This window comes from Corythoichthys intestinalis, chromosome 1, assembly GCF_030265065.1.
Source record: "Corythoichthys intestinalis isolate RoL2023-P3 chromosome 1, ASM3026506v1, whole genome shotgun sequence".
NCBI lineage: Eukaryota > Metazoa > Chordata > Actinopteri > Syngnathiformes > Syngnathidae > Corythoichthys > Corythoichthys intestinalis.
The window spans coordinates 42687036-42708664 of record NC_080395.1 but is presented as its reverse complement, the minus strand read 5'-3'; the positions used below and the strand labels follow the sequence as shown (position 1 = coordinate 42708664).

The 21629-nt window shown below is 38.7% G+C and overlaps 1 protein-coding gene across 1 annotated transcript; it reads left to right on the top strand.

The window, feature by feature from the left end:
• The first annotated feature begins 85 nt into the window (after positions 1-85).
• On the top strand, positions 86-21324 carry ogfod1 (2-oxoglutarate and iron-dependent oxygenase domain containing 1). The gene is made up of 13 exons (XM_057845688.1): positions 86-371; positions 3741-3886; positions 3959-4005; positions 8576-8676; positions 8756-8872; positions 11425-11516; positions 11591-11719; positions 11792-11905; positions 12019-12098; positions 14015-14217; positions 14289-14417; positions 14549-14607; positions 21162-21324. Exons 1-13 carry the CDS (start codon positions 209-211, stop codon positions 21309-21311), a joined length of 1530 nt encoding a protein of 509 aa, XP_057701671.1. The 5' UTR covers positions 86-208; the 3' UTR covers positions 21312-21324.
• Positions 21325-21629: the final 305 nt, after the last annotated feature.

Below are 21629 nucleotides of genomic sequence, written 5' to 3'. Positions count from 1 at the left end.
GTATTTTAGTAGAGAAAATCGCTCACTTTTGGTTTGCTGCAAAAGAGCCCCCAAGACAGGATGCTTTAAGATTGCCGCTAATTACTAACGCCGCCGACTATTGACGCATCTAGCGCGTTACCTGACGTCGTTTTTCTGCGACAAGTGGACCACTTTCACTGACGTCACTGTAATGGGGACATTTTAACTCGTGTTAAACTACTCTGCTATGGCATCCAAAAGGACACAGGGCGACTGTATCAAGTCAAACAAGAAGAAAAAGAAGGAGAATAACTGCGAAGAAACGGCAGAACTTTGCTGTGTCGTTCAAGACGAGAACGTGAAGCGAGCAGTGAAGGAGGCGTGGAGCCAGAAGTCCAACTACACACACGGTTCGTGAAGTCAACAGACCCCATACATGAACCGCTTGGCTTCGAGTTAGCGCGTCTATTTTAGCAGTGACAGCGCACATACACGTAGTTTGAAACTCATGTAAACAACAACAGTGGTAGTTAATTTAAGTTGAAAATTATTTTTTACTTAGAAATGTATATTTTGTCACGTCTGTTACATGAATTGAATTCTTTCAGGGACAATGGATTGGCTAGCTATTCAACACTTGTTTTGTACTCTGTTGAGAGTAACAAAACAGGACAAAAAAAAAAAAATCCTGATTTTTTTTTTCTTTTCCTGAAAGTGCTACATTTGTTTCAGGCTGTTTTAATTTAACTTAAATTCGTTTTATTCATATTTTCGCGCAGATATAACATGTTAGGCAAGGCAAGGCAAATTTATGTATATAGCACAATTCAACACAAGGCAATTCAAAGTGCTTTACATCACATGAAGATCATAAAAATCACATTTAAATCAATACAACGTAAAAACCAGGACAAAAGATCGCATTTAATCACAAATAGAATAAAAATAAATAAATAAAAATAAAACAAAAACTACTACTACTAATAATAATTGAAATCAGCAATGGAGATAAGCACAAGAGGAATAGAAAGGTAGATTGAAATATATAGCCAGGTATGGATATGCAGTGCTAAACAAAAGTGTTTTTAGCCCTGATTTAAAAGAGCTAACAGTTTGAGCATACTTCAGACGTTCAGGTAACTTGTTCCAGAGGTGAGGAGCATAATAACTAAATGCTGCCTCACCCTGCTTGGTTCTTGTTCTTGGAACATGCAGAAGACCGGTTCCAGACGACCTTAGGGGTTTAGATGTCTCATAGGAATCTAATAAGCATGTATTTTGGTCCAAGGCCATTAAGTGTTTTGTAGACGAGCAGTAGTATTTTATAGTCTATCCTTTGACTCACTGGAAGCCAGTGTAGCGATTTCAAAACTGGTGTAATGTGGTCCAGCTTCCTTGTATTTGTGAGGACTCTGGCTGCAGCATTCTGTACTAGCTGCAGCTTCCTGACTGATTTTTTATCAAGACCTGTAAATTTACCGTTGCAATAGTCTAATCTGCTGAAAATGAATGCATGCATAAGTTTTTCCATGTCTTGTTGAGTCAGAAGCCCCTTACTTCAGGTTATATTTTTTAGGCGGTAATCAGCGGATTTAGTGACGAACTTTAGATTGCTATCAAATTTTAGGTCTGAATCAATAATTACGCCAAGGTTTCTGACTTGATTTGTAGCTGTAAGTGACATTGTGCTAAGTTGCCTGCTTATCTTTGACCTTTCCTTTTTTGGCCCAAAAATGATCACCTCTGTCTTCTCCACATTTAACTGGAGAAAATTCTGGCACATCCATTCATTGATTTGATGAATGCATTTACTCAGGGAGACTAGGGGACTATAATCATGTGGGGACACAGAAATGTACAGTTGTGTGTCATCTGCATAGGCGTGATAGGAGATGTCATACTGTTCCATTATATGAGCTAACGGAAACATATAGATGTTAAATAAGAGTGGTCCAAGAATTGACCCTTGAGGGACTCCACACGTGAATTTGGTTCGTTCTGACTGATAGTTTCCGATTGACACAAAGAAATCCGTATCATGTAAATAGGATGTGAACCACTGAAGAATAGTGTCAGTAAGCCCTACCCACTGTTCCAATCTGCTGAGTAGTATGTTGTGATCAACCGTGTCGAATGCGGCGCTGAGATCCAATAGTAACAGAACAGATGATTTGACTGCATCGGTATTCCGACGAATATCATTTAGGACTTTGATAAGCACGGTCTCGGTGCTGTGTTGTGGCCGAAATCCAGACTGAAATGAGTTAAAAAGATTGTTTTGATCATAAAAGTCTGGATCTGTTCGAACACAACCCTTTCGATAATTTTCCCCAGGAATGTTAGATTTGATATTGGCCTGTAATTGCTAATGGTTGAGGCATCCAGATTAGGTTTTTTTAGGAGAGATTTTATTACTTCAGTTTTTAAAGTCTGTGGAAACTCTCCTATTTGGAGAGAAGTATTTATAATCTGAAGTATGTCTGGGGCTATGCAATGAAAAACAGTTTTGAAAAAGTTTGAAGGAAGGATGTCAAGGCAGCATGTTGTGGGCTTTAATTTTGACACAATTTCTGTTAAAGTGGCATAGTCCAAGAGGCTAAACTGTCTAAGATTGACGTGGGGGACATTTTGGGAGGCATTTAGTGTACCAATTGTGAATCTGTTAGAGTAACAATTTGTAATTACCTGACATTTTAACATCATAATGCATTTTGTTGAACAATGCTACCTTAGCTTATTGACTACTAAACACATCCAGTCCATTTGAACTGGGTGGCTGCCATCCCTCTCAATTTGAATGGGTTGGACGTCTAGCACTGTCAACTGGAATAAAAGTGTTTAAAATAGTGTGCTCTGATTACAACTTTCTGGTCGATCACCAGTTTTTGAAAAGCCTGAGCTTCCGATTGATTGATTGATTGATTGATTGATTGATTGATTGATTGATTGATTGATTGATTGATTTAACTGGACATGTGGAATATTGTGTTAGGTCACTTTGGCTGCAGATTGAATAATAACGGAGAGTCCAGCATACAAGGCGTCCTCTTTACTTACAATAACCATTACACTGTCATTCTTTTAAAAAAACAAACATTTAAAAGGTAAAATTTTTTACTTTCCTAACTCCTAAATTCTATTTTCCTATATTGAAAATGAAAATGCAACAGTATTTTGCATCACAAAATGAAAATCACAAGGTTGAATGAAATATATCATTGAATTTTCTGGAGGACTACTAAATTATGTCAGATCTCGAAATGTTAAATTTTTTTTCATCCTTGTGCCTTTTCAGGCTGGAACAGTTCAAATGTGAGCTAAATATGAGCTTTCACCAAACGGGTATTATTTTACTGAATTCATTCACAAATAAAGACCGATGATAATGAATATTAAAGACCGATGATGATGAATAAGGAGGACATCTTGCGGCCACAAAAAAATTATTAAACTGATATTTAACGGCAATATAAATTTCACTCCTTCCAACATTAATGTAGTAAAATGCAGCAGACATTACAATAGTAAACATGGAGTCGCGAAAGTATAAAAAATACTCAAAATGTGCACTTAACATGTCCGAATGACAATGAGTGTTAACGACTAAATACTAGTGGGCTCGTGTGGCTGACTAGATGCGATCGACGGACAACATCGGTTATATTTTTAGTGATCGATTGATCACCGATCCCTCAGTATTTATGAAATCACCCAACCAATATACTTCCACACAGCCCACACGGCAGGCTACGAATTGACCTGTCATTTGTTACATGCAGGTGATTTGGAGTTGGACTGCCATCCTTTCCCTCACTGCGTCATTAAAAACTTTATCAAAACTGAGAATTTCTTGGAGAATCTGCAGAGGGAACTGCTGGCGCTCAACTTTCACGAAAAGTCCAACGATCTCTACAAATTTCAACAGGTGACTCCCAAACATATATCCCCTAGCAGATGGTTATGCTGTTGTTGCATTAATTTTTTTCACCACTTACAGTCCGTTGGCTTGAGAAACCGAACTGAAGCACACATTGCAGGCGTGAGGTGAGTTTTTATGATAATAATATTACAAACCTGTAGTGAAGGTGTAAACCAGCAATATTGTTCCAAACTAAAAAACAGGTAATAATGTTGCATGACTCAGTAGAACCACCAGAGGGAGCCATTGAATACAATTAAACCATAAATGGTGGTATTTCTCTTATTTAGAAGGGTTAAACGATCCTAAAGTTAGTTTTAAAAATGTACAGGATGCTATGTCCAAAACTATTTAAAGCCCAGGGGCGTCACTAGGTTTTGAGAAAGTGGGGAGGGTTTACCCCCAGGAGATGCACAGGATGTACGTGAACATAGCGTTCAAGCACAAAACTTCACAAACAGCTAACAAAGACTGATGATTTATATATATGTATATATATTTAATCATAGAGGCTAATGCCTGACTTTCGCTCACAACACAGGAATTGTTTGTTCCCAAATATTTGCAAATCGCACAGATGACATTTTAGGCACATATGTAACAAAAATGGCTAATTCCAAACCCTGAAAAATACTATTAATTACAGTGGTACCTCTACATACGAAGATAATTCGTTCCAGGACCTTGTTTGTAAGTCAAAATGGTCATATGTCAAGCAGGATTTTCCCATAAGAATACATTATAATTCCATTAATTTGTTTCACAGCCCAAAAACCTACACTAAATCCTTAATAAATACTGCTGGTACTACTGCAAATAACAAGGACACAGAGCAAAAGAAATAAATTATGAATAAAAATTGGCATAATAATAATATTAGTAATAATAATAATACCTGTACATAGACTTCATAATGGTAACGAATCTGGTTCTAATGTGGCAAATGTGTTTGCGTGGTGTATCTAAACCAGTACTTCTCAAATAGTGGGGCGCGCCCCCCTGGGGGGGGCGCAGAGCAATGCCGGGGGGGGCGCATGTGACCTCGGGGAACATGCATTTTTTTGTTTTTTTGCCGTACTAGAATAAAGTGTACTTGCACATCCACTCAGTAGGTGGTAGTGGCGCTCTCATTTTCAGAGTGCGCGCAGTATTTTTGAACTAAGGAAGAGCACTCAGCACACACAGAAGACAGATATGAAGAGCAGTGTGCCACCGCCGTTTTCGAAAGCCGTTTTCCGACCGGACTCACTCACGCAGCGACCCACTGTCTTGTCCGGTTCTCACGTCGCCGCCCGAGAAGTGCCATTTTCGGCTTGGGATCGTCACGACGACCGCCCTGACCTACGGTTCTACCTCGGCCGCCGAGAATGCGCTTTTTTCGTGCCGTTGGCCTTTTAGCTTTGACTTTTAATATAGTGGGTGATGAGGAAAGACCACTGTTTACTGTGTCTAAAAATAATTATAGCGGACAGCCAGAAGCCAAATCAATTAAGACGCCACTTAAAGACATTAGACCCCAATCTCATTGATAAGGCGCTTGATTGTTTTTCAGTGAAAACGTGCCGAATACAGCCAACAATCGTCCTGCTTTGTCAGTGTTATATCAGTAATCCAGTGAGCATTGTTAGCATGCTCATTGCAAAATAACTCCACACCATTGCAAAGGAGGTAAATACTGTGAGCCGCAAAAATAAAAGCTGTCCTGTCCAAGGACACTCTTTTTTTTTTTCTTCTTTTATTCAGTTTTGTTTTTTCGGTCAAATTTTTTGGCATATTGTCCTCATGAGTGAATGTTTCTAATCAATTTTAATTAGTTATTATTTACTGATTTTATTACATTTTATTTTTCTGTATGGTCAAAATTGTACCTTGAGTGTATTTTTTACAGTTTGGATGTGACTTTTTTTCAAAATTCAGGCAAATTGATGCACGTCAAGTCTTCTGTTACAAACAAAACAATGTTAATAAAGTTATACTTTATTATAAGTTGATCTATGTTACTTTTTTTCTTTATTAGAAAAAAAAAGGACACAATGTTAGGCAGATGCGTATTTATAATAGTAATTTTATAGACAAATGATACTATTTACAGTGGCGGCAGAGAGTTTGGGGGGGGCGCAAAACATTTACGTCTTCCTTGGGGGGGGCGTGACAGAAAATAATTCAGAAGCACTGACCTCAATGCATCGCGTGGCTGACTTGACAGAGTGAGCCTTTTTACTTTCACTTTGTTTACTTGCTGCTGGGGATACTAGGTGTATTGTGTTGCACAAGTTGATGGAATAAATGATTAGAAACCTGACGAAGCTGGCGATTTCTTTGGCTATGTTACCTCAATAATATTTGTCACTTTAACTTATAACAACTGGTGAACGGAGGAGGACTGCCAACATCATTGACCGTCTACGACCATATTGTTGAGCCATATCACAAACGCACACCCCACGCTCATATTTTTCTATCATTTGCATCGTCATTTCAATGGTAAGTATCACCTTTTCCCTTTTCTCACCACCTGCACTTACCTTCTTGGAACCGTGTTGATTTCTCTCACAAGAAAATCCGCTGTGCGTCTTTCCTGCGGCAAACACAAACTGCGGCGCCGTCATAAATTGTCATATTTCCAGCATTTCGTCAGATGTAGAAACAAATGGAGAGTCAAATTTTATGTCGGATGTCGAGAAGATCGTGTGTCGAATCGATCGTATGTCGAGGTACCACTGTACTTGAATTTAAGTAATATCTGGGTCAGGCTAATTTGCCTTACACACACCCGCACCAACACACACACACACACACACACACACACACACACACACACACACACACACACAAAACCAAACATTATACATACATACGTACATACATACAGGGGTTGGACAAAATAATGGAAACACCTTAAAAAAGAAAATCAACAAAAATTAACTTGATATGGTGTAGGTCCGCCTTTTGCGGAAATTTAATTTCAATTTTCCGAGTTATTGATTCATACACCTTGTGAATTGTTTCCAAAGGAATTTTAAGCCATTCTTCACTTAGAATCCCTTCCAGCTGTTTTAGAGACAATGGCGGTGGAAATTGACATCTTAATTAAATGTTCAACCCCTGGATACTGTACTGTATATAAATGTGTATACGTATTTATAAATAAAATCATCATCATGGCTTTCTCCACTTTCTCATCATAACTCTCCTATTCACCTTTCCAGTAGAGGTCTCTCCCCTCTAACCCCCTTTTGCTCCTCTGCTCTGACTCCTACAGGTCAACATAGGTGGTAGAGTGATTATTATTAGTGTATTATGATGACCCACTGATGATAATCATACGTGAATGAGCTCAGCTCCTGTACGCATCTATGCGTTAAGTGAGAAACACAGCTAATGCTCCAGAAGGAAGTCACCCCAAAGATAGTGTGCACTCCCTTTTTTTATACCACCAACTCTATAAAAAACAGGACCTTCACAATTCATTTCACACTAACTAGCTAGCAGCAGCTAAGTAGCAGCGTCATTTTAGAGATGGGATGTAACTTTTGACTGCAAAACAACAAAGGTAAGACATGCACAGAGATTGTCTTTAATGTGCAAGCCAGGTTTTTATTTGTCAAACACAGAGCATTTGTTTTATTTATTACATGGGAGTTTCTGCTGTTAGCTGGGGGCTGGAGCTAATAAACTGTGACTACTAGCGGTGATAAATACCTTCTTGAAAAACCTTCTTATGACTTTCTTTCATCCATCTATGCACGCCCTGCTCTGTGTGCGTCAGAGGTATACATACACACACGCTACTGGTACAGATGACGAGCAATGTCACAGGAAAAATGTGGACTGAATTTTCAGTGTTGTGGGCGTTCTCTATATGAACAAGTGGAATGGATTGGATAACAACGCACTGAAGGTGCTCTCCACCTTACTCAATGAAGTGAGGGGGGGAAGATTTATGATCATATTTAAGTTAATAGTGACAGGCTTTATGATTAATGAGGCAAACTAATATTTTTGACAACTTCATATTGAATATGTCAGAATTTTTTTTGTATATATATATATATTTTTTTATAAATAAAACAACAAATAATTTAGGGGGGGCTTAAGAATAACAATGCCAATTAGGCTTTATTAAAGCCTAATTGTTTTATAAACCTCAGGTCCTCAAAGTGACTGCATGCCAGCATTTAAATCAAAACAGTGTTTGGGTTTTCTGAAATCTAAAGCCTTTACAGCAAAGTATTTTAATTGTCCTTTATAGAGGTGAGATACTCAGCATATAACTTGTAGTAAATATCTATTTACAAAATACACCCCCTGAAGCAATCCACCCCAGTGAATGCAAAGCATGATTAAAGCAAAACGAAAGCTTCCTCTTTGGATCATTTATTATTTATACTGCAACAAAATGTCATGGCAGGTTGGAGCAGTCGATGAATTTACCTCAGTGTTGAGACCTCCAGCAGATCGACTTTAAAACATGTTATATGCTTGTTTGTCATATTCGAGAGACTTAAGAAAGTACTTTGTATATGAAAAATGTGTAATGGATACAAAAAGTAGACACAAATTCCTGGTTGTGTCATGAAATTATTTCTTGCTTTGATTTTTTTTTTATTGCATCACAAAAACCTAGTATATGTATAGGTGTCTGTAGACCTTTTGCATCCACTGTTAATTTAAAACAAATCTTTGTGTCTCTAGATCAGCTCTTTTCAGTCAATTTCGGCCATGGCTTGAGGAGGTTTTAAATGTGAAATTGGAGCCCCATGTTGATATTTCTTGTTTCAAATATGAATACACTGGTAAGAATTCACTAGAAGATTCTTGGATGTTTATTTTAAGTCCTTTGATCTGATGTTTGTCTTTCCAAACATTTTGTAGATGTTCTTTTGTGCCATGATGATGAACTGGAGGGGAGGCATGTTGCCTTCATTCTTTACCTCGTCCCTCCGTGGCTGAGCAGCGATGGGGGATCTCTTGACCTTTACGAAACAGACGGTGTGTTTGAGAGAGGCAGATGTAAAGATATTTGTGGAAAAATATTACTGGTAGAAGAATGGAGTCGACTCACTCCTATAGTTAAAAGTCCTATGGACTTTCAAATGTACAAGAATAAAAATGAACATTTCTAATGTCAACTATACACACTGTAAATTCTGCGCTATTAAAGTGTGCCTGACTATAAGACACAGGAACCAAATTTCTTACCATTTAAGAAAAAATAAAAAACATAAAGGCCAAACCTGACTAAAAGTAACAGATTTCCACATCTTAATATTGGATATTTACAATGAAAGATGCTATACATAAATATTTAATTGACCAAAAATAAAACTATTTAGCAACCAAATTAACATCAACATGCGTCCTAATTCATATGCAGCCAATTGCCAGGGAAGCCAAATATTGATACAAGTCCCACTGGTGTGTTGACGGCCAGTCTGAAAACACAAAAGTACAGTGGCACCTCTACATACAATCGCTTCGACACACAATGTTTTCGACATCCGACGTAAAATTTGACTCGCCATTTGTTTCTACATCGACGACATGCTTGAAATACAATTTAGGACAGTGCTGCAGTTTCTTTGTTTTCCCACAAGATGGACGCACGGCGGATTTATTTGTCAAAGAAGTCTACAGGTTCCAAAAAGGTTGGTGCTGGTGGTGAAAAAAGGAAAAAGTTGATGCTTACATATGAAGATGGAAATGATAGAATAATATGAGCGTGGCGTGCGCATCCGTGAACTGGCTTGACAATGCGGCCGTAGTATGTCTACAATCACGACGGTGCTCCTCAGACCTCCGTTCACCAGTCTTTATAAATGAAGGTGACAATATTGTGGTAACATCGCCAAAGAAATCTCCAGCTTTGTCAGGTGTTTAATCATTTATTTCAGAACTTGTGCAACTCAACATGCCTACTGTCTGCTACAGTTGACGGCAACAGCAAAACATTAAAAGAGGAAAGTAAAATCTGAACCGCACCTTTCTTACTCTGTCACGTCAGCCACGTGGTGCGTTCAGTTACAGCACGCAAAACCCGTCCGCCACATTAGAACCAGATTCATTACATTATTACAGGAAATTATTATTATTGTTATTAGTATTCCGATTTGTATTTATAATTTATTTGTTTTGCTATGTGTAATTGCCATTTGTAATAGTACCAGCAGTATTTATTGAGTATTTAGTGTAGGTTTTCGGGCTGTGGAACTATTTAATGGAATGATTATGTATTGTTATGGGAAAATTTCGACTTACAAACAAGGTCCTGGAGCAAATGAACTTTGTATGTAGAGGTACCACTGTACTTAACTTTAAAATCCAGGTTGCTACAATTATGAAGAAAAAGTAAAATCCTATTACTTTGACTTCTTAGCCTGCTGCAGATGGAGTCCTTTTCAAATCCCCATACAACTTGACGAACTTGGTCTAACAGCTCTAACAGCTCAGCCCTAGAACAGCAGGTCATCGTAGCACGTCATGAATGTGCGTTTTTGTTTTTGTTTTTTTTTAATTAAAAACAACACAAAAACCAAAAAAATTTCACACCACTCACGACTAGCCTGAACATGTTCTTCTGTAATGGCACCAAGCATCAGACGGGGTCTTTTTAGGCAATTAATCCTCTTGCGTGCTCGATTAAAAACAACAGCCATGTGTCGTTGCTGGCATAGCAGCCTTGCAGCTTGCTGTGTGTTGCTGCTAGCATAGTAGTCCTGTTAAAATAACGCAATATATCTTTTTAAGATATTTTTCAAACCCATGTTTAGCCTTAAATGGTTCGTCCGTTGTCCGATTCATTGATAAAATCCCCAGTTAAAGTGTGAAGAAGCTACTACCTTGGTTGGCACTAGCAAACCGTGGATGTCCTTTCTTTTAAAATATGTCTAACCATCCATGGTCGGCCTTAAACCGTTCTTCTCTTGTGGCACTAAGGGTCTTCTCTTGACAACAATTTGGCATGTACCTGTAAACAGCTAGCCTTCTTCCAAACCTGAGCCTGAGGAATGCTATCAACTAGCTAGAGGTGCATTCGGCAATCAACAGCAATCACACTCATGCTACTCTTGGTCACTCAGAGTGTTGTTGGATAACAGAATTGTCAAGCTTGTAGTTAAATATTCTGAATGCACCCAAAGTAGTGATTTCACTATAACGCTGCTGGGCCCAAACAAAATGACTGCATTAAAAGGTTGCATTTCAACAAGGAAGTATGATGCTAGAGCAGGGGTGGGCAAACCATTCCTCAAGTGGGTCCTGGTCTTTGTTACAAGTGATCCAGCACAGGCAGTTTGACCAATGAGGGGTCCGGGGAAACAAGGAACACCTGCCTGCAATCGATTAGACTTGTAAGACACGAGATTGGTGAAAGTGTGTGCTCTTGATGGGTTGCAACAAAAACCAGCACCCACTGCGGCCCTCTGTGGAATAGTTTGCCCTATCCTGTGCTTGAGATACCTTTTATGGTCGTTTAGCACAGAAACAAAGATATTGACGGCTTTTTTCCCCCCATTGTCTTCACTCACAAAATTTGTTATCCTCAGCTCATTTCCAACCACAGAGTGTCGTCAAGTCCATGGTGCCTTCTTGGAACACACTCGTCCTTTTTGAAGTGTCTCCAGTTTCCTATCACCAAGTAAGAATTTGTGTCATGACTGTCGTCTGTTTTGCTCAATAGGCCAAACGTTGACATTGTTTGTGTTTTTCCAGGTCTCTGAGGTGTTATCACAGGACAAGTGTCGTTTATCTCTGAGCGGTTGGTTTCACAAACCCACTCCGGAGCGTCCACCTCCCTACGTAGAGCCTCTCGTCTCACGCAGCGAACACTTACCGAGAGATGTGAGTTGAAATGTGCACATGTTCGGATTAATGGAACTATTCGCTGATTTGATGCCCCCGTGTCCATTACAGGAAACAATCTTGCTAGAGTGGATCAATCCACTCTACCTGGATATTTCCTACCAGGAGCAGATACAGGAAAATTTTGAGGAATCCTCAGAAATTCAGCTCAAAGATTTTTTACTGGTAAAGCGGTCTTCATTTGATGTCTTTAAGTCATTGGCTGCCATTGACAGTGATAGATGTTGAATAATGTGAGCCGAGAGAGGCTGGAAGAGTGTTTGTTATTGTGTTATCAGGAGGAAAAATTCAACCAGGTGTGTGAAGCCGTGCAGTTGGCTCAGATCCAGTGGACAAAGAAGGGACCGGACAATAAGAGGTGTGTTTTATAGTTTCAATGAATACACCCCTATTGAAAAGTACGCTCAAAAAAAGTATTTTTTTCACTGTTTCATATATCCTTTATAGCAGGGGTCCCCAACCTTTTTTTGCACCACGGACCGATGTGATTCGGGTCTTTTTTTAACGGACCGGTGTTCTGTCAAATTTTGCACCCTTATAAAATTTTGCTCCCAAAGCTTTTGTGCCGTTGAAAAAAGCCCTTTTTTATATTCAGTTGGACTCTCAATGTTATCCAGCGGTGCTAAAAAACTATTTACATCATGAACATACATGTGCTACACGAAAATGGCGTAAATTAATGCTTAACGAAACGGCGAAGTCGTTAAGTGAGAGACCTGCGTGCAGTTGTTGTGTGCTGCTAACTTGGCAAACGTAAGTTAATATTCCTTTCTTTAAAGAAAGTTTCTGGTGTGTACTTTGGAATCGCTGCATTCGCGGTCATTTTTAACGTTACGTGTGTGCCAAGTTTGTCAGAACACTGGCAATGTGCGGCAGAGAAATACAGCAAATATAAAACTACTTTTTTTTTTTTTTTTTTAGCCCCGCCGTGTTAAGTGCAGGGGAAAATACAACTCACCCGCTGAATCAGCGGGAGGCCTGAGCTTGTTTTGTTGTGACGAGATGGGAGAGTGAGAGAAGTCCGCTTCACTTAGATACGATGTGGGAAATTGTAGCACAGCTTTCAGTGCTCTCCTAGCGATGTCAGGATATTCCGAAATGACTTTAATCCAGAACCTCGGTAGATTTGTTGTCACAAATGTACATTTAAGGTCGCCGTGATTTGCGATCTCTACAAGTTGATATTCCTGTTGCACAGACATGCTCGCAGTTATTGTTAATGATTGGGAAGTAGCATAGATTTTGTTTTCTTCGAGGTTGTAGGCTCGTCAGGTTCCCTTTTCCCCATAAAAATCTGTCCAAAGACGTCTGGTTTTCAGTCATTCTAGTGTGGGGGCTAATCATTTCCGGGAACAAATGTGATGGGCGACGTCATACGTTATTATCAATGCATTTCTATGACGACCTCCTATCCTGTAGTTGTATATCTAGAGTCGACAGGGATATTGGTGTGTTAAGCGGCACAGGCCAAAGTCAATCGGCCAGAATGCAGTCGTTAATAAATTATTTATTATTTCTGCGCGGCCTGGCACCAAATGCGCCACGGACCGGTCCACGGCCCGGTCGTTGGGGACCCCTGCTTTATACGACTAGTGACTATTTTTGATCATTAAAAAAAACTGCGTTACTGCTTACGAGGACATCACATTTTTGCTCATGTAGGACACAATATTACTATTCTGTGTGGCTTACATGACCCAAAATGTGATGTCCTGATATGTTTTTTTCCCATGAATAAATACAACTATAAATTAATAACATGTTAATAAAAACAATATTCAATGAATAAAACCAAAAATACACTTTAAGGCCCACAATAGCACTCTAAAGTCAATGATGAATAATAACATTAGTATAAATATTTTTTAATAACAAAAAATTAATAAACATTTTTATATAAAAAAAAAAAATCGCAGTTTTAGTTATGTTATAAGACAATATTTACTGTTTTAATGTTTTTTTTCCACCCTTTTTTGTTATTTAATAAAAAAATAAAAAAAAAGTTTAAAATTATAGAAGGAATAAAAGAATATTTACCATGAACTAATTTCCAATTCATTTAAACTGGGAGGGCTGGCTGTGAATGCTCATGTTTCAGAACCATTGACGGCGCTAGACATTCCATCCATTTTGACTGGGAGCGATCATTCGCTGCCAACCTCTCTCAGTCAAAATGGATTGGACAGCTAGCGCCGTCGATGGCAGTCATTAAGTTAAATGAGTAGGCTATTGAGGGTTAAGCCTAAAATGATGACATATTTGGTCTCTATCTAGACGCTATGAAGCAGCCTGTTTGGACACCTTGCCCGAGTGCGTGAGTGCTTGTTGGGAGCTCCTTCATTCAGAAGCGTTTTTCCTCCTCCTGTCCAACTTCACGGGCCTCAGATTGCACTACCTGTGTCCCGCTGACGACGATGACGAAGAAAACAAAGACGAAGAAGCCACAGGCTCTTCAAATGGAACAAGAAAAGAGTCAGGTCCATTAAAATTGCTTTCGCGTCTTTCTTTTTTTGTCTTCCTGCTGAGTGTTTTGTGGTCCTCTATTTAGAGCCGAGCATACCCAAATGTTGTGGTGAGCTGCGACGATGGTCCCATGGCAGCTACACTTTAATGCATGATGGCGTGGCAGCACAAGCGGAATATGCACTAGACCTCCTTTTGCCTTTTTGCTGTGCGGGTGAGTCAAACTGACAGGAAATCACCTTAAAGCACTGAGCTACATTCAAAACCTAAAATCATGTTTGTTCCATGAAATTGTGTTAATGTATTCCTGACAAGGATAGATGTAAATGATTATTTCATTTTCAGGTTGGAACTCGGAGTTCGGAGGCTATAGTTGTTACATTGCGAAAGAAGAGGATGAGGAGGTGAGTGTTTAGAATTTGTGTATTTACTTAAAGGGACAGACAAGACCTTTATCAAGTGGATCCAGTGGAAAGAATCTCTTAAATGAAATTGTGTTTTTTCAATTTATTTTAATAAAGTGTTATAATGGAGAAAAACATGAGTAAAAGCCAGTTTTTCCAGGAAATGGCAGACATTTTCTCATCGACGGTACTATTTTAGCCAATCAAATGCAAGTGTCCCATATTACCCGGCCTTGATCATAACATCATTAATACCCATTATCACATGCACCTGTGCTCGTGTCTATTAGTATGTATGTGCGTGGGTATAACTGACGTCATATCACGGCTGTGCTCGTAAGTAGGGCTGTCCCAAACGACTAATTTCCCCCCGATTAGTCAGCCGACTATTTTTACGATTAGTCGACTAATCTAATAATTTTAAAAAACTTTTTTTTTTTTTCTAATTTAGCAATGAAATTTTTGTTGACGCTTATCAATTCACAAAACATATTGGAACACTTAAATTATTAAAGTACAAATAAACACGTAAATAATAATAAATCGCAAATAAACAATAAGTTCAAATGCTGATAGAATTAACTAGTGCAAAAGAATGGAATGTAAACAGATTCAGAACAGTGACTTCGCCTTTCCAACATGATTCAAAACAATTCTTAAAAAAAACACTTAGCATTCATATTATTGTATAGTACTATATATAAAATAGTATTATAATAATTATAATAATTATTCATTGCCAATCAGATTTTTCACAAAGGGTGTCATTTTAAAGGTATTCTTAGTGTAGAATCTGAATTCTGAAGTATGTGGAATTAACTCCAGAAATCGCTATTTATATGACGAACATGACATGCTTTTATTTTGAAATGTTCACCGGAAGTACGTTCGCTAAACCGCTAACTTCAGCTTTACACTCCGCAAAAAAACACTTTTTGTCATTGCATGTAGTGTCATTAATAGATTTTTTTGGGGTCATTTTTTTCGTTTGCAAATGCTGTTAACCAGCGATTTTTCATGTTTGAAGTGTCACCTTTTAACCGCAAGTTTGCTTTCACGAGACGACTGCCAATGTTTTATAGCAGGCTAAAGTAAGTTGCCTTTTTTCCCCCATTCAACTCAGTGTAGCAGTGCTAACGTTACAGTGTTTAATATAGATGTGTTTTCTTATTTTGTATGTCTGAACTTTAATTCTACAGCGTGTTGATATGAGAAAGGAACTGGAGTCTCATATGCCATCAGCACGCACGCACCAATGTATGCACGCACGTGCGCAGCGATAAAAGGCAGCTGTGAAAATTATCGGCCTCATTTTTATTTGCCGTGTGATAAATGGACTAATTGCATATCGTGACAGGCTTAGCAACTTCAGTAAAACATATCGTTAGTTAGTTAGATGGATTTACAAACTGGGTGGTGGCGCTTGAGGTGTTTATTCACAGCCGACGTGCAGCCAAACTTGGCATTGAAGAGACAGGACACAAGAGTGTACCCTCCTTTGTTTCTTTGAAATAAGTCATTGTTTTGGACACTCTGGTGCGCTTTTTTGGCTTTGTGCCGCTTTCCCCGCTTGCATACGGAGCGTCCGATATTCTGAACTTTCAACGCATATATTTTTTTAACCCTTCATTAATTGTCGACGGGATGTTGTGCTCGTCGACGGATTTACGTCATCGATGACGTCGACTATGTCGACTAGTCGGGACAGCTGTACTCGTAAGCGATGTCATTTTTTGTAGTTACACTAGTGGTGGGAAAAAATTAATCTCATCAATTAGCGACTTTGTAATTCATTCATCATGATTAATCGCACAATAAAAAAAAAATGTCTGAAAATCTTATTTTGAAAATATACAACTCGTTGAGTGACTGAATCAGTCCCAAATATTGTTAAAACATAACAAATGCATTTAATCAGCTTTTCATACAAAACAATAAAAAAATAACAGAAAATATGCCTGGCCACCATAAAAGACTATGAGGCTGTGTTTAGACATGGGCATATCTGATTCAAATCGGATTCCTCCTAACATCAGATTTTTTAGGGTTAACCATTCACACTATTTTTAGCAAATGTTCAAATCAGATCTGGGCCTGTTTAGACTGGGCCACATTATTGACACACCTGACAGGGAGCTGTGGCAACAAAGACGTCATCCAGCATACTGTGACGTCACGGACTGTCAAAACCCATCTGAGCTGTCCCGACTGAGAAGCATCTTGTCTATATCTGACATCTCCCGTATTCGGTTTCAATTTGCTTCGCAAAAATCTCATTTCTTTGCTTTGTGACTGGTCAAACTACAAAAGAGCCATCCAGTTTCAATCCGGATGGGCTGAAAATCTGATTTTTGGCTGCCAGTCTGAACAACGTCTTCCAAGACATAATTGCATTGTAGGATCTTTTTATACTCCCAAAACAGTGTTGCTAAATGGTAAAAAAAAAAAAACATATATATGGCGGAAAACACTCGGGAGATCTGCTCTGAGACCCTCAATTTGGCCATTTTAAAATTGTCCTATATGCATGTGTGATATATCATTGGAAAGCTGAATCTCAATTTTCCGGGGGAAGAAAAAAAATTGAACAGGAGGGCATTTTAAAAAAAATAAATAAAAATTTTAAACAACCCTAACTGTAGGTCAGAGCATGAGAGAACATAATTAAAGACACCATGATTTTAATGCGATATTATCGCATACTTACCTTGTTTCAATCCAAAAACTCCATGTAGCATGTATCACTGAGTGTCAAGACAAAGCAGTGACTGGCCAGTGCCACAGCTGGATTTTTGGGGGATTTTATGGGTGAAACATGGTAATATAACAAGGGTTGCAATGCAGAAATTGCAGACATGAAGGAGTGGCCGAGATTTTCTTTTTCATATATTTACCCTTTTAAACCTTTTTCCCAATTTTTCTTTGTTTGGATCGATTATTTATCATCTAAAATATCGGGAAAAATGCGACAGTAACAACAAAAAACAAATAGAACTAGGCCTGCAAGCAGGACTGAACGGGCCCTCGCAATCTAGCGCAACTCGAACGTCACGCAACTCGGACTGTGTGCAGGTCAAGGTGGTGGCAGATCCTCCTCTCTAATCATCTCATTCGAACCTAACAAGCTCGAAAGTCGCCTCTTTACATTCACACACCTAACAGATAAAAAAAAACCTACTGGAGAGAGTACTACAAAAAAGGAGGTACTACTGAGCTGTGCAGCCAAGCCCTTATTCAAAACCAAAATTAATATTCTAACTGGGCCAATTCAACCAAGTGTGCCAAATATTGTGGCTCTATAAGCTGCCTGAGTCTCTGAAAAAAAATATTTCCTTTAAATGGCGAATAAAGGGTCGTCACGGCAACAGACAGAGACATGTGGACATGGGCCGTAAATAAGTATTTTAATAGGTCTTGAAACTACAATGACCAACCTGAAAAGAACTGGAAATGTTTTGGAAAAACGAGTGACTTTCTATTGCCACTAGTTGGCGCTGTAGGGTTGATGCAAATGACCCCTACAAGGCCCTTCAGGGTATGACTCTCAACAAGCACGGGAAGTTTGGCGCAGATATGTTGTATATCTGCCGAGTTATGACTGTTCAAAGTTTTTGGAGAGAAAAATTGTTGACAGTCATTTTCACTTTCCTGTTTGGACCCCTCCGCTTCAACGAAACTTCAATATTTTTCATCAGGCACCTGAAGACAGGTCTTAAGGCTTCCCTTATGCAGCTTTGAGGTAGATTGATTTTTTCCCTTTAGAGGAGGAGTGTGTCCCGTAAAAAAAGGGCATTTCCTGTTCCCACTAGGAGGCGCCAAGCACAAATGGTAAATTTTCAATCCAGTCCTGCTCAGGCTGGTATACCTCACACACATGCCAGATTTAAATTAGATTGAACGTTGTATGAGGGAGTTATCAGTCATTTTCCGAATTCGGTGTTTTGGCGAAAAAATGGCCGACTTTGGCACCCCGCCCAGGTCAGGCCCGTGAATGAAAACACACCATTTTGATAACTTAAGATTTCATATGCCTCATGCACAGTCTCGCCAATTTTGAGAATGATCAAACTAATTCCCTAGGTGCCAAGGTGTAAAATGTGCACACTGTAAATCGATAAAAATTTCACATTCAATCCAAAATACCCGATTTCTTGTTGGGTTTGGAATACGCATGCAAGAGACTTTTTGGAGCAGTTTTGTACAAGGTATCGACTCTCCGAATTTCATCCCTCTACGTTGAAAAAACCTAAATGGAGAGGCCTTTTTGAAAATTTCAAGGGGGCGCCACTGAGCCATTTTGTTACATGTTTTCGTAACGTTGCAAGATTATTGAACGTTATGCAAAGCCACATGTATGTCCAAATTTTTGTGAGTTTTCGTGCATGTTCAAGCCTCCAAATGTAAACTCCTACTGTGAACCGATAAAAATTTCACATTCGATCCAAAATACCCGATTTCCTGTTGGATTTGGAATACGGGTGCAAGAGACTTTTTGGAGCAGTTTTGCACAAGGTATCGACTCCCCAAATTTCATCACTCTATGTTAAAAAAACCTAATAGGAAACGCCTTTTTGAAAAATTCAAGGGGGCGCCACTGAGGCATTTTGTTACATTTTTTCGTAACATTGCAAGATTATCGAACGTTATCCAAAGCCGCATGTATGTGCAAATTTTTACGAGTTTTTGTGCATATTCAAGCCTCCAAATGTAAACTCCTACTGTGAACCCATTAAAATTTCACATTCGATCCAAAATACCCGATTTCCTGTTTGATTTGGAATACGGGTGCAAGAGACTTTTTGAAGCAGTTTTGCATAAGGTATCTACTCCCCAAATTTCCTCGCTCTATGTTGAAAAAACCCAATAGGAAAGGCCTTTTTTAAAACTTCTTTCTGTCGCCACTAGTTGGCACTGTAGAGTTGATGCAAATGACCCCTACAAGAACCTTCAGGGTATGACTCTCAACAAACACGGGAAGTTTGGCGCAGATATGTTGTATATCTGCCGAGTTATGACTGTTCAAAGTTTTTTGCGTGACAAATTGTTGACGTTCATTTTCACTTTCCTGTTTGGACCCCTCCGCCTCAACGAAACCTCAATATTTTTCATCAGGCACCTGAACACAGGTCTTAAGGCTCCCCTGATGCAGGTTTGAGGTCAACAGATTTTTTTCCCTTGGAGGAGGAACCTGTCTCGTAAAAAAAGGCATTTCCTGTTCTCACTAGGGGGCGCTAGACCTAACGGGTAATATTTCAATGCACTCGTGTTAAGGGTGGGATACCACACATACATGCCAAATATGAAAAAGATTGAACGTTGTGTCAAGGAACTATTAGTCATTTACTGAATTTGTCATTTTGCCGAAAAAATGGCCGACTTTGGCACCACGCCCAGGTCAGACCCGTGAATGAAAACGCACCATTTTCAAAACTTAAGATTTCATATGTCTCCTGAACAGTCTCACCAATTTTGAAGATGATCCAACTAACTCCCTCGGCGAAAAGGTCTCAAATGTGCACCCTGTAAATCGATAAAAATTTCATATTTGATCCAAAATAACTGATTTCCTGTTGGGTTTGGAATATGGGTGTAAATGCTTTTTTGGAGCAGTTTTAGACAAGGTATAGACCCCCCAAATTTCATTGCTCTACGCTGACAAACCCTAATGTTATAGGCCAATTTTAAAATTTCAAGGGGGCGCCACTGAGCCATTTTGTTAAATTTTTTTGCAACGTTGCAAAATTATCGAAATTTACAATTTTCCGGACGTATGTGCAAATTTTGGTGACTTTTCGTGCATGTTCAGGCCTCCAAATTGGCCGTTTTCATTTGCCCTGAAAAAAAAAAAAAAAAAAAAAAAATCTTTGCAAAACAATAGGGCCTTCGCACGCTTAGTGCTCGGGCCCTAATTCTGTAAAAATCTGTTACTTATTTGAAGACAGTTTTTTTCCATTGTGACGTAATTTTTTTAAGAAGAGTTAAAATATGTGAGTGAATAATTAGTCTTTTTTTATTTTTAAACATTAGACATCAATGAATGATTCTAAGCTAAAAATGGAAGACATTTAATAAAAAATAGTTACTTTGCTTCTTTTTATGGCTGAGTTGAAACAAAAGCGGTTGCGCTGTGTCTGTAAATGTAGGTCTCCAGGGTAAAATGGACAAATTGAAAATAGTTTGGGGGCTTAATGCGCCATGAAACTGCTGTGGCAGTATATAGACATATTGTTCTATAAAACAAAACAGTTCTTTTGTCTTAAAATGCAGCAGTTTATTTTAAGGAGGGGTGCAAGAGCAGAAACTGCTTTTTCAGCCTTGTCTGTGTTTTCCGCCGTATATAAATTGTTCAATACTTCATTAATGTATAAACATAACATGGATCACAATTCAGGGTCTTTTTCGGTGGTACATACAATGAGATGTTAACGCGTTAAAAGTCCCGCTCCTAGTTTAAACATTATTTTCTCCGTTATCAGAGGTCTAAGAAATGATCATTTATACTCGGTGTTGTCTTACGCTTTAAGTTCTATTAAAACTTTTCTTTTTTTTTTAAGCTCCTGACCATCAATCCTGAAGATAACTCCCTCGCTCTGGTCTACAGAGACAAGGAAACCCTCAAATTTGTCAAGCACATCAACCACAAAAGCAACAATGATTCTATTAACAGAAGATTCTATGATTTTTCTTTTGTGTATTATGAATAAAAACATGACATGAGACTTGCATTTTTAAAATATTTTTTCCAGGTGTGGTGGCTCACTTTAGTTCTGAATTGCCTGACTTCCACACACAACTTGAGTAAAAAAAAAAAAATGCCATTGTAACATTAAACACAAGCACGTCGACTGGGGGGGGGGCAACCGGGTATGTTGTTCCAGGCCATAGGACCATAGGGGCCCCTGAATGACCCTTAATTTATTTTACTTTACACTCACATATTTCTTTTTTGTTTAAATCATTGATTAAATTTTATGTTCTGATTAAATTTTATGTTCTACTTGATATATACTTAAAAACTTTAA